This window comes from Cervus canadensis, chromosome 2, assembly GCF_019320065.1.
Source record: "Cervus canadensis isolate Bull #8, Minnesota chromosome 2, ASM1932006v1, whole genome shotgun sequence".
Classification (NCBI taxonomy): domain Eukaryota; kingdom Metazoa; phylum Chordata; class Mammalia; order Artiodactyla; family Cervidae; genus Cervus; species Cervus canadensis.
In genome coordinates, this window is record NC_057387.1 from 32,743,837 (window position 1) to 32,758,220 (window position 14,384).

Genomic DNA, 14,384 nt, shown 5'->3' on the forward strand with positions numbered 1-14,384 from the left:
CTCAATTGAGTTACTAGTCCAAATAGATGGATTTTATTAGTGCTAGTCTACTGCACTGTTGACTACAAAACAAACGTTTTTGATTACGGAGCACAGTTGCTTGACAGTGCTGGGTTAGCGCCTTCTGCACACACAGTGCATCAGCAGTACGGATGCACACCCCTTCTTTCGTGGATTTCCTTTCTTTTCACTTAAGCCACCACAGAGCCCTGAGCAGCGCCCTCAGTTACAGAGCAGGTTCTCATTCGGTGTCTATTTTATACATAATGTCCACAGTGTATGCACGTCAATCTCAATCTCCCAATTCACCCTACCCTAAGGGGCTTCTCGGGTGGCTCAGTGATAAAGAATCCGCCTGCCAAGCAGGAGATGCCGGTTCAATCTCTGGGTCAGGAAGATCCCCTGGACAAGGAAATGGCAACCCACTCCAGTATTCTTGCCCGGGAAATCCCATGGACAAAGGAGCCTGGCGGACTACAGTGCACGGGATTGCAGACAGTCAGATGGGACTTTCGCAAAGAGTCAGACAGGACTTAGCAACTAAACAGCAACAGCAGCAACATACTACAAACCGGTAACCTGAACACGTTTAGTGTCCACTGCTCTAGACAATTCTTCTAAGACCCACGTTTCAATTTTTTGGTCTTTACTGCTAATATTCTAGCTCCTGAAGACTTAAAGCATATCTTCCTTCCCATTTCCCCCAACAAGTCCCACCTCCAAGTAAAACCAAACAGAAGAAGACACAGCATGGATAGCTAAAATCTAAGAGCAATCTCTTTGCCAAATGTTTTTACCTACTCCCTAACAAAGACCTCTAAGCAAGGTTATTAACAAGGAGAAAAGTGGTCCATTTTCCCTCCTCCCTAGCTCTGGACAATTTTCTGGTGCTCATAAAAATAACAGGGGGAAAAGTTAGCCAGGAAAAAGTAGGGGCAATGATGCATAGATTCTGAACTGATTATATGCATTTAAGGAAATTAATTCCTGAATTAAAAATCAAGGTAATTAAATTCAGATGACATTAACTATTCTAGTTGGTTGTATTGCTGTTTTGTTTGGCCTTGCCATACACCATGTGGGATCTTAGTTCCTCTACCAGGGATTGAACTCAAGCCCCCTACAGCTGAAAAGAAAATCTCTGCGTTGGATATGTTGATAATGGAGTTTAAAATCTTGCATCTACCTGAAGCTGAATTTAATTACAACTCCCAACCACACAAAATGACAACCTGATGTTGAAAATTAGCAGCCATGCTCGTGTGAATTAAAGAAAAACTAAACAATGATATGTTTAGCTCTTCAGCATTTTCATCTCATTCCATTAAGTTCAGCTTACATTTAATGAGTGTCTACTAGGTAGGCATTATCATCTACTAAACATTAACTCTCTAGCCATGCCTTTTTAATAGAGAACTTGGCCCACCTAGTCCCTGAAAGGGTCAGCCTTATGAAACTCATGATACCCCACAACCCTGCCATATTCCCACCACAGGCAGGCACCTGACAGGGACGGGCCAATCTGATATTCTTTTCCAGGAACCCAGAATGAGAATCCTGGGAACCTGAGTCAGAAGATATGAAGTACCTGAACTACCAGATTAGGCAGTGTGTGAGCCAGAGGTATCACAGTAAGTCAAAACTGAAGACTTGGGGAAGGGAAGTAGGAGCAGAGGTCCTGAATGAGCAGAGAAAGCTGATCTGAAGAGGTGACTTACCAACAAAGCAGAGCAAGTGACCAGTCTACTCTAGGAGAAATGGGGGAGGGGACATGTATTACATTCCACATGCATTCGACCTGCTTGTATTTCATTTCTTATCTATCCTTGGATGTCTGATGCCTATAAAGTTGCCTACTGTGTCTTTTCAACAAAGACCTCCTTGACTGGAACAAGTATGAATGAGTTTCTATTTCTTACAGGCAAAACACCTTATCATTATATTAGGTGCTGCAGCAGATATAAAGATATAAAGATACCAAGTTCACTCAGCCCTCAAAGGCCATACATAGCTAGGAGCTGCTAAGTATACAAATAACCATAATATAAGGTAGATAATAGCATAAAAAGTACTATGAGGTTTCAAAAAGAGGGACACATCATATCCAACTCAGAACATCAAAAAGGTTTCATGGAGGAAAGGAAACCAAAATAGTAATCATAATAGATGGTGCTTGGGATAGTTAAAAATTATATTTACTAGGAAAAATACAATCTTGGAGACAGTAGTCGAGTCAGTAACAAAAAAATTAATTTTACTGGTCCAGGAAATACAAAAAGCTGGTTAACAACTGAGTCACAGAACTTGGCAACTGGTTATATGGATGAGAGCAAACCAAGGGTTAAAAAAAAAAGTTCAGTTTTCAGGGTAGGTGATTTTGAGAATGACAATGCCAGAACACAAAGGTTCACAGGAGGTGGATTTGGGGAAGAGAAGTGAAGAGGGGAGGCAAGTTCTGTACTGGATATATTGACTTGAGACAAGTGACAGTGAGCCGTTCATTAATCACTGGGGAACTGCAGAAAGAGAAGACATCTCAAGCACAGAAAACGGTTTTCTCAAAATTCCAAATACAAAACCTTTAGAGAAAAGAGGTGAAAGATTTTTCACAGTGTCTAGGTTTTTTCTTTTGCATTTTGAATGTCCCATTTTTGCCCAGCCACTGATTTTCCTGGTCTAAAGGATGACAGACTTTAAGGAGGTTAGGCAGTATCAGAAGAACTTGATGAAAATATGGTTCTTCTCTCCAGAAAACCCCACGTAACCACAAATTTTGCTAACAATTTTATAAAGTTCATCTTCTGAAGCTCTAAGGAGCACACACATCCCAGGTTTTTTGTGTTTTTTTTTTTAAAGGCATGATGTGAAAGACCCTGTGGAAGAAGAGAGTGGGTTGGAAGAAAAAGAGGAAATATCTGCAGGGACTCATCCACTCCCTTTTCCTTTCCAAGCAACTAGAGCATGAAGCAGCACACCATGGGGGAGAGGCAGAGTGATGAGCACAGGGTCTCATCTGAGGTCTGAGGTTTTACCAACCATCTGTAAGAGAATAAACTACTTTTATCAGAGATAACTGCCCCCAAACTAAAAGATTTTCTGTAGTAGTCTAATAGACTAAAATGTTTAATATGCTAAAAATTATTTTTAACTAAACAGTTGCAGCAATGATTAAAAAGTTATAGGCCCCATCAAATCCAGAAGTACTAAGCACCCAACTCTATGGTCATTCCTGTACTTACTACAGAATTAGGATACTCAGGCAAGATCACAATATTGTAACTGCTGAAAAGGATACCACACTTTCAGACTGCAGAAGTGATGAATGCAAATAAAAGACACAAAGAACAGTAAGTTCTTATAAGAAACAAACCAACCTACTTTTGCATGTGAATTTCTATTTTTTTATGCCCAGTTTCTTTTGCCCAGGCATGAGATGCATAATCACAAGAAATCGAAGAACTGTCTATGAATCTTACGCCAAATAAATGGCAAACATTATCAAGAATATCATCTTGTGAGAGTTTAAAATAATAGCATATTTATCAAAGGACAGTCTGATTTTCAATAACAAGCATATTCAGTCAGTAACATGCAGATACTTAAATGTAAATAAATTATAAAATATAGGGTTTAAGTGAGTTAGATGGTTCCAATTCTCTGCATGTAACTTAATTTTTGCCCTGCCACTACCAGCAAAATCCTAAAGAAGAAAGCATTAACTTCACATTTTGTATAACAATGCTTTCTCAAGATCTGCTAACGGGAACTATCAAGAAATGGATAGAGGTAGCAGAGGAGTAGATCATTCAATAACTCACAAAACTAAAAGATAATGTTTAATTCCTTTTACCACAAAAGAGTTGTATTAAAATTCTTCGGAGGTCTTTGAAAAGGGTTCATTAATATTTGAAAAATAATCAAATATCTGTCTGAAACACCCTTGAAAAAAGCAACTAAAATGGTAAGTTTTCCAATCATTGTAATAACAGAAGTCACCATTTAGTTAATATTAATTTGCTAAACAGTTTACATGTATTATCTCATTTGAGCTTTGGACGTAACTATCACATCCTCACTTTATACATGAAAATAAGACTCCTGTGGTTAAGTTACATGCTCTGGGTCTCACAGCTAGTAAATGGAGGTGGGAATTGAATTCAGTTTTATGTGACTGCAAAAGCAGTGCTCATATCCATTATACCACTGATTCCCAACTTTGGTCACATCATGCTGCACGCTTAAAATTATAATACTTGTATAGATTACCAACGTAAACTGGAGGGACCTCGTGAAAATAACATACATTTTCTTTATATTATAAAATTATGACATGAAAAATAAAGTACAAAATGTTACAGATGATATTAAACACTAATTGGTATAAATCTTCCAAATCAAATATTTTCAGTTGCCAAATTCAGAAAGTGTACTGGTGGAATCATACCAAAAATGTTCAAATATCATTCTAACTGCTGTGAAATTTGAAAAATTAGTTACAAAATGATTTAAAATCATAAAAATGATTTAAAATTTCAAAACCATAAAACATTTGCAAACAGCACACTGCAAGCCTTCCTATGCACTACACTCTGGTTAGGAAGCCCTGTATAACATAATTTTGTTTTTTTACAGAATATTATGATTAGACACTAGTATATCAAGAGCTTCTCAATAACACATCTAAAAGAAATTTAAACAAAAAGTAACGAAAGAATTACAATACTGCATTCCTCCTGAATTTCTATAGTAATTTTAATTGGTAACATTCATTTTGTTAAAATAATAACAATGACTGCAACCTAGACCAAGTTTGATAGTTTTACAGAGAGGAAGTAAAAATGACTTGCATGTATATCAAAGGAGGTATTCAACAGCAAAATTATTTGTATACTGTGATGAGTGCATTTTGTTTATAGAAATAGCAAGGAAGATAACTTTAATTTCATATGTGTGTTATGTCATGACTCAAGCAAATGCATTTCTCTCTGCAACCTATTTGAATCTGTTCATTTAACTTGCTCAAGAATATAAAAATAACTTACTTAAAACAAAGAAATTGATTAAAAAGTAAAAGCAAATGCTGTAGTACTTTGATTTTTACCTACTGCTTTTGAAATTTCCTAAGTGATCATGTGTTTAATTTTGTTTTTAATTAAATCCACTATTTATAAAGTCGTGTATTACAACAGCCTAATAGCCTGAGGGGATCTCTGATTACAAATGTAAACCAAAATAATCACAGAAGATAAAAACACACCTTTACTTTCATAACCAACTGATCAATAGAAACAATGCTAATGCCTTGAGTACTATAGTTAATATCAAACATCTGAAAGGTCCCAAGGAGCTATGTCCAACAGTAGCTGGCACATGCTGGTTAACAGTTTATACTTAAGTATCTATTACTATCAGGGACCATGCTCATTCACAAATGATACCTGTTGTATGGAAGAGTAGCAGTTTGGAACTTCAATTTTTTTTTTTTTCATACATTCTGTAAGATCAAGTATTCAAACTGAAGGCTCAAACTCCAGTGCATACCTTCTTCTCTTTATTCAAAAAGCTGTTACCAGGGCTTCTGCAATCTACAAATTGTCAAATACATTAACATGAAAAGACTAGCATGGGCACCCTGAACACCCTAGAGTACAAAATAAACCCTGGGTTATTTATGGTGGTGCATTCTGTCCTCTGGAGCTTCACACCATAAAAATTTGGCACTTCTCCTAAAGCAACTTCTTTTTCCCAAAAATCAATTGTTTTAAAAAGCAAAGTTCTATTGCTTACAGAAACCATTACTTCCACTTACTCTTCCCTAACAGATCCCTAGAAAATACTAACAGTGAAGAAAAAATGTGGCCTAATTTATTGGTAAGCTGACATCAGGGTATTTTATATGATTCACTGAGCTTCTAGAAAACAATCTCTCAAATATTCTAAAACTAACCAGGTTGAGTAAAATGCATCTGACTGTACATAAAAACTACTTAAAACGAATGTCAAGTAAAATAAACTAATTCCTGAAGCCAGTATTTTTCGTTTGAGAAACAAACAAAAAAGCCCAGCTCAACAGAAGTTTGTCACTATCCCATCTTTTACAGTAAGTCCAATTCCATAATTTATCCTAAGATAACTGCATTCCCACTGCACATCATCCCCAGCAAATATTCATCAACTCCCACTGTGTAATCTATTGTCATCATCACATCCTATGCCACAAACCTCAAACAAGCCAGTCCTTAAATATCCTCAGCTCACACCAGCTCCCCCTTTATAAAAACAATGGTAGGAGCTATAAAAAAAAAACCTTAAGAAAATAAAAATAATAGGAAATAGTGGATAAGTACACACAGCCTCTACACTCAGACTCTTTTCCTTTACACCTGAGAACTTGTCAGTTATTTCAACCATACACCTTTGTGTTCCTGGATAACCCAGGGTTCCTCCACCTCGGCGAGAGCGCAAAATGTCCATTCTCTAATAAATGACACGGTCCTACGTGACCACTCTGTCCCAGCCCCCCTATTTATATTAATTATTCAAGCCCCCCAGCTCTAATCTGTCATAAAGTATCACCACGCTCCAAACTCACAAGCCATTATACAAGCCCAACACTCTCCCGTCCTCAATACCAACTCACTTTAACCCTTCCCTTGAAAAACTTTCTCTAACATCAGCTCTTCCTTTATGAGCTTTTCCCATATTCCTAATACAGTCTCAATGTCCTACTGGACCACATTTCGAAGCTCCTTCGGCTAAACACAATCCCAGCATGGTGGCACACCCTCTTTCCAGCCTAATTCCTACAACCCCAAAACCCCACCCCCTCATCACGCCCTCCGGCATCAGCCACCAACTCCACACCCCGCCCCACGTCCGTCACGCCCTCCAGATTCTTCGGGGTCCTCTCCTCCCGCCGGACCAACCCCCCATTAGGACTCTCAAGTGCCTGGGCCCTCCACCCACCCCGCCAGCCCCGCCCCCAGCCCCTCACCGAGTAGCAGCAGCTTCACTTCTTTGGCCGCTTTCTCCCCGTCCTCCCGCAAGTTGCGGTCGATCATCTTGCTTCGCTCCACCGCCGCCTTATCTTCGGCGCTCAACGTGCACCCCATGGCGGCGGCGGAAGAAGGGACCGGGCCGGGGCTCACTCACAAACCGCGGAGACTGCGGCTTGGCAGGCGGAGACAGAGTCTACTGCTGGGCGGCGGCCCTCTCCGTCAGCTCCCAGAGCGCCCAGAGGGACCGGATATCCGGCGTTTTACGACACTTCCGGCAACGCCCGCGGCCGTTACTTCTTCGACCTCCCTAGCTGGGGTAAAGGAGGCGTGACCAAAAGCGGAAGTACGGAGAGAGAGAGAGAGAGAGAGAGAGAGAGAGAGAGAAAGAGAGAGAGAGAGAGCAGGACGCCGAGTGTCGGTTCCGCGATGTAGGGCGGCCCTATCGAGCTTATCGGGCGCCGCTCGACTTTAGACCCCTTTCACCTTTTTGGCTGTCTTATTTGGATGGCTATAGAGATACCAGGGATTGGTTTCTCCGGTTCAAGGCACCCTCCCGAGGTCGCACGGCCGATTGGCGTGGGGAATGGGAATTCCCAAGTAAAAGCCCTCAACCCGCACGGGAATTTCTGCTGGGAATTTGTCACTGGCCAGAAAACCGATTTAAATTCTGGCAGTGGAGATCTGAGGCCAAGTGTAGGATAGTTTGTCTGTTGGCGTCGTCCCAACCAGAGTTATGGGATGAGCATTACAGTCTGGGCCTCGCCGCGGTCACGCTCCACATCTGGAATAAGTTAAGACCCACCATGCCTGGGACTTTGCAGTCCCTTTCTGCCCTCTCCTCTGGCTCACTACTGGTACCCAGTTGGCTTGAGAGTTGCCCAGCTACTATGTCGGTAAAGGATCTCTTGAAATCGGTAACAGATCTTAATTACTTGAAAGGTAAGAATGTGGTTTTTCCATGAAATTTCCATGCTGCCTTTCCCCCACACAAGCCAGATTTAGCGCTGACATATTGTCGTGCGTTAAGGGCTTAAGACTTTCTACCAAGATAAGTCAACCAAAGTTCCACACCCTAAAACAAACCAGTGCATCCTGTGAATCTCCTTTTAAAATTTCCTTTTGTGGTAACACACGAAAAGAGAAGTCACAGTAAAATTTGTTTCTCAGCTACAGTATCATCTGGATGTTGATAAATCCCCTATGAAAGCCCCACACTGATAAGTCTTTTTACTCATAATCCTGGATTCTATGGTGAAAATAGCCCTACATTACTGTTACTTCCAAAGAGCCCCACAAAAACATTCACGGTACATTCTAGGGAGGGGAACTCTTGTAGCCCCCAGGATCTTTCCCTATGATTAAATATTACTTCCCCAATCGAACCTAGACCTTAGAATGTAAGATCCCAACAGAAAGATATATACGGTGACTGATGATCATTAGAGGGATTTCTTGAAAACCACATTAAATAGCCTCATGCACCTTACTTTTTCAATACCAGTTCTTCAAAGTTCCAAATCTCCTACTCTTCCTAGTGACTTAGAATATGGGGGATGCTCTGCCATAATCAATACTTATGGGGGGAAAGGGCAAAAAGAAGGGGAGAAAAAAACAATATTTATTGAGTACCTATTTGCCAGGTATGGCTAGATACTTCGATTTGTCATCTCATTTATTTCTCACAACAACCCTGTGATTGTGGGTTGTTATCCACATTTTTACAGATAAACAAATAGGCCCAGAGAAATTAAGCATCTTTCCAAGTTCACACAGTGAGTAAGTAGATCTGACTCCAAATTCACTCCTTTTCTACCTTGCCATTATAAGATGTTCCCTGGGAGTCCTGACAACAGCTTTTCATCTAGGATTGAGAGTTACTCCAACAACACTGGGGTGAGGGAAAAAATAACTTGAGAGCACAATTTTCTCAACCTGTTGATTTCTTCAGTGGATTTATAAGTCAAATTTTGCCTAGGAACTGCTTTCACAAGCTTAAGAATTACATATGGAACTTTACCAAGTGATCCTGGTGATTAAAATACTCCTGGAAGGTGGTCATGACAGAAATTGTTGGGAAAGTTCTCAGCATAATAGAAGAGAAAATTTTATTTCTTTCATGATCAACTCAGGGGAAAATAAATGCAAATAAACCATATGTCAAAAAAGCATAAAGCATATGTCAAATTCTGTAATAAATGCCAGGGAGGTCACAGTGTCAAGAAATTTCAGCCTAAATTAGCAATATCCTTGCACTCAAGATTTTCTCCTTTGGAATATGGTAAAGGAAGGGTTGGAGGGCAAAGTCAAAAGAAAAGGCAAAATAAATTAACAAAATGGCTGCCAGGCAATGCTCCCCCTCCCCACCTACACGCATCTTTCCTATTTCCACTAGACTCACACTGCCACCTGCTGGCAACGCTCAGTCTACTAGTTGATCAGTGATGTTTGGATGTTTTCCCCTATCTAGAAACGCGATTCCTCATGAATTTATCTTAAAAGGGAGGAGAGAGTGGAGGAGAACATGCCTTCAATCGCTAAAGACTCTCTTCGAAATATAAATTATCTGAAGGAACTCCTCAGTGCAATAAGGCCTTGTGCTAAAATAAGTCTAGCAGTAGGAAGACAGAAACCTGGAAAATTTCCTAGATGTGAAGAGAAAAAGCTGCCCTATTTCATTTAATAAATCATTTTCTTCAACTAGAGTTTCATCTGCAACCCCCACACTTTCCAGTCTGCAGGAAGCCTCCATGTAGACATCTTGCTGCATTGGGCTGAACTCTCAAGTTAAAACCATGAACATATTTTTCAATATATTTCTCTAAAATTCTATAATGCTTTACTATATGTGAATGCTCTGTCAAAATATAAAACAAGGTACCTGATCAAATTAAGACTGTGCACTCCTTGAAGGCAGTGACTATAAATCTGTGTGAGTCCCAGAGAATGGGGTATTCAGCTATTATGCACTGGGTTGAACTGAAGGAGTCAATGTTGATATCAGCATAACATTTTTATAATAAAAATTATTTATTAGCTGTTCAAAGGGGAAGCTAACCTACTCCCACCAACCCGTCTTCCCCTTTGGAGCTCAATAAACCAGGAATTTGTTCAAATACAGATCACATCACCATCTGGTCCTGCCTTGACTCTTTAATGTTACCTGATTGAAATGAGGGAAGTGGATGAACAGGCAGTCCCAGATGGGTGTCCTGTCCAGTTTTGCAGTTGTTCCCCCTCCCTTGAATAGACCGCCATCAGTATCACCTAACAGTTCCTACAGTTTCAGTCAGCTGAGCCCAGTTCCTGCGCCCCCTGTCCAACCCAGGGCTGCAGATAGGAGAGAGATTTAAGTCTTTGTCACTGAAGCTAATTTTGAGAGCGATGAATGGGAGTAGGGAAGCATTTAGTGAACCATGGAAACCCCACCTTTCCCATTCCCAACCTTAGTCTCTTGTACCCGGTTGTCCAGGGGGCTGGCGATGGGTCACTGCCATGAGGAGAGAGATCAGGGAGGCCAGTTCTGGAAAATAAAGATTTACAGTATTATTGGTCAGGGTTATTATGGGCCTCTCTGTATCCAACCACCTTAGCAATTCAAATGTTAACCCCTACCTTCAGCAATCCAACCCCCAATCCTTCCATTTCATCCTAAAAGACAAGGAGAAAGAGCCATCCTGTTTTAATCTTGCCTCTGCTAAGATCAAGTCCCAAAATTGATCTCTCATGTCTAAGAGAGAGAAAAAATACAACAGAACAGCTATTCCTGGAAGGTGGGAGAGAGAGCTGCAGTCAACTTTCCTCTCTTCTACTCTGTAGGCCCTGATTACTACTTCCGCTTGCTCTGACCAAACTCAAGAAAGGAATAAAGCTGGTCCTCTCACTTCAAGGAAACCTCAGGTTTAAAACTAGAAAAAAATCTGTTAAATGGAAACACTTGGCTGCAATTTTGTCCTGTTTTTTTAAGCCTAGCAAGGAAATGAGAAGTCAGGGGTCATTTTCTTACCTTGCCTGGGAGCAGTTTCTACCATGGGCTATTATACTGAAAAATGAAAGATCCTAAAGGGTCCTCAGAATAACTCCACACCTGGCCTGCTGCCCTATGTCCTCCAACTCCTACCCTTAGAATTTCCCTGCTTCCTGAAGAATGGAAAGCTCACTGGTTGAAAGGCATCATCATCATCTCACCTTCGTGACCCTTGACTCTCGTCACCATCTCACCAAGTTCCCTCCCCCAGTAGTCAAGGATCATAGCCATGTCCAAGGCTTTTGCCACATATCCATCCAGTTGGCTCTGTTGCTGATGCAGAAACATTAAGCAAAAGCTGTGTGCAGAGGCCCCAGCCCCAGCTAGCCAGAAAAAGGTGATCCCACAAGGAGTTCCTTGCAGTTATAACTGGCCCCCAGCCCCATCACCCTCCAAGTGTCCACCAGCCCATCATGACTCCAGTCGTGGTGTGGGGGCGGGACGGAGGTAGTTGTCCGACATGATGATATCGCTGGTGAGTTGTTGCTCCAAGAACTCAGAGGTCTCCTCAGCTATCTGGCCAGGGATTCGAAAGTCAACTGCAGGTGGCTCCTGCTTGGGGCTGGGTACAGGTCGGGAAGCCCAGGACTCCGTGGGACAGCCAGTGCTCTGAAGAAACTGCAGGAAGTTCTCCTCAATGGAGCCCTCCCGGCTTGGCAGCCTCAGCTCCTCCTCTGGAGCCTGTTTGAAGAAGCAGACAAACTGCTTGCTGAGCTCCCCCCGGATCTGCCGATTGAGACATCCGTAGAAGAAAGGGTTGGAAGTGAAGCAGAAGTAGCCAATCCAGGTCACCACATTCTCCACCTGCCCCGTCGAAACAGGCTGAGCACTCAGGGCGACATAGAGGTGAAAAGAAAAGTAGGGCAACCAGCAGAGCAGGAACTGTCCCCCCACAGCCAGGAGGACCACTGCTGCCTTCCCTCCCCCAAACGTCCGGTGTGGCGTGGTCTGGGGGGCCCCTGAGCTGGTGACCATCGTGGAGCGGCTGCTGAGAGACTCAGAGCGTTGCCGGGGGGTCTCCATCCACGTGGGCAGCGGTCCATGCTGCATGGCAGCCACACGGGCTACTCGGAACATGCTGCAGTAGACCACTAGGATGAGGAGCAAGGGCAACAGGAAGTAAAGGACAGCAAAGACCACCACAAAAAGCTGGCAGTAGGCACTGTGGCTCCATTGGAGTGAGCAGCCTAGGGGGATGCTGGGAGCTCCCTCCTCCCGCGAGACCCTTCCCAAAACTGGCACAGAAGCCATGGCCAAGGCCTTCACCCACACACCCACCAGAACAGAGGCCACCAGCCCCAGCGTCATGCGCACCTCATAACGCATGGGGTGGACCACGTAATAGTAGCGCTCCACGTTGATGGCCGACACTGAGAGAATGGCCAGGCTAACAAAGCATATGCTCAGGAACAAGTAGAGGCGGCAGGCGACCTCCCCAAAGAGGTCATGGTCAAAGAGGGCGGAGCTGGAGAGCATGGCCAGGGGCATGAGGGTCAAGGCAGCCAGCAGGTCCACCAGGCAGAGGTGGAAGACAAAGACAAATTTTCGAAGGGCAGGTGTCTTGGCAATAACAGCCATCACAGCAGCATTGCCAGCCACAGCGGTCAAGTCCAGCAGGAGCATGAAGAAGAGGGCCACGGATTCTGAAGCCACGTCCCGCAGCCCTGCCTCCGGGACCCCACTGGCAGTAGAGGGACCTGGGGTTTGAGGGGCCCTCCCCAGCGTGGAAGAGTTCCCTGATGACTGGGGGATGGGTGAGGACTCCATGGGGCCGAAAGAGGACACCCAGGTCACCTCCTGTCACAGGCCCATCCCCCATCCTAGTCCAGTGCCCCTGGGATGGCAAGCCCAGGCCCAGGCTTCCCAATTTTGTGTGTGCAGATCTGGGGGAGAGAGCGCCTCCTGCTGGAGCGTCTCAGCAGGCTCCTGTTGCCAGCCTTCAAGGCCAGTGACTGAGGGCTCAGGAGACAGCTCCGGTCCACCTTGGTGACTGCAAAGAAGCAAGAGAGGGAGCGATGCAGGAGCCTCACCCACTCAACACTCCATCTTCTGAGTGGTCTCCAGCTCCTTTTCCACTTCCTTTTCCTCTCTTTTCCACACCCTTCTCCCCTTTCAAGGACTGTTGTCCAGAGTCTAAATCCTCTGTCTCCCTTTCTCAGGGTCCCGCCGAGCTCTGGGATGGTGCCCCAGTTTTAAGGTTGCTTATGTAAATTTCCTGATTTCTTGTCTCCTCAGAATGGCAGGAATCGTTGTGGAGAACAAGCACAAGATCCGGTTTCCAGTCCCAGGTCTGGGAATTACTAACTCTGTGGCTCTTCTCAGCTTTGGTTTCCTCATAAAGCCATCTGTAAAATGAAAGGAATAATACCTACTTCACAACTGTGCTTGGAAGATGCTGCAGGATTTATTAATAAAATCCTAATAAGCAGTAATGTATATATGGTGCTTTCCACATGCCAGGCCCTGTTCTCAGCATTCCACATATATTAACTCATTTTAATCCTTATGTAACCATATGAGGTAGATATCCTTTCCCTATTTTGCGGTTGATAAAACTGGGACCTACCGGAGATAAAGGAACTTACCGAAGGTCACATAGCTCGTAAGTGGCCAGGAGCAGTTACACACCCAGGAGGCCTGGCTCCAGGGCTAGCACTCAGCCCCCCGTGCCATGCTTCGCCTGAAGGTGCCCTCCACAGTGGCTGCAACACAACAGACATTCAGTAAATAGTTGTTGAATTTGAAACATGTCTAAAAATGTCTCTCGGGCTTCTCTGGTGGCTCAGTGGTAAAGAATTCCACCTGCCAATGCAGGAGACACGGGTTCCATCCCTGGACCAGGAAGATCCTATATGCCGCAGAGCAACAACTGCAACTACTGAAGCCTGCACGCCTTACAGCCCATGCTCCACAATGAGAGAAACTACCCACGATGAGAAGCCAGTGCACCACAATGATGAGTAGCCCCTACTCGCTGCAACTAGAGAAAAACCCACACAGCAATGAAGACCCAATACAGCCAAAAATAAAAATTAATTAATTAAAAATTTAAAAATGTCTCCCGCTGAACTGGGGCCACCACTGGGAAGAGATAGCCTGAAAAGGGGAAAGATTGTGCTTAAGTTTGCTCTAACATCACCACCCCCAAGCCAAAGAGCTGCCACTTTGGAAGTGTCGAGAAGGACCAGTGAAAACAAAACATCCCACTGGCAGGAAACTGGGAAGTCAATTCATCCAGCCTCTATTGCTCCCAAAGGCAGAAGGGCATAAGTCATATGAAAGCTGCCCATCTCTACCCACTCATTAACTTACCAAGGTCACTGTGCCCCCGGAGGTCAGAGAGGAGCTGCTCCTAACCTCCC

The 14,384-nt window shown here is 43.5% G+C and overlaps 2 protein-coding genes across 2 annotated transcripts in view; both read right to left on the reverse strand.

The window, feature by feature from the left end:
* The window catches only part of GNAI3 (G protein subunit alpha i3), a 42,754-nt gene extending 35,506 nt beyond the window's left edge, over positions 1-7,248 (reverse strand). Inside the window, exon 1 of the mRNA XM_043460410.1 lies at positions 6,995-7,248. Within this exon, the coding sequence (XP_043316345.1) occupies positions 6,995-7,112 (118 nt within the window). The 5' untranslated portion in view covers positions 7,113-7,248. The remainder of the gene's footprint in view (positions 1-6,994) is intronic.
* A 2,764-nt stretch (positions 7,249-10,012) lies between these two features.
* GPR61 (G protein-coupled receptor 61) lies at positions 10,013-13,258 on the reverse strand. The gene is made up of 2 exons (XM_043460412.1): positions 11,184-13,258; positions 10,013-10,518 (listed from the first exon to the last, which is right to left on the reverse strand). Exon 1 carries the CDS (start codon positions 12,787-12,789, stop codon positions 11,434-11,436), a length of 1,356 nt encoding a protein of 451 aa, XP_043316347.1. The 5' UTR covers positions 12,790-13,258; the 3' UTR covers positions 10,013-10,518; positions 11,184-11,433.
* Positions 13,259-14,384: the final 1,126 nt, after the last annotated feature.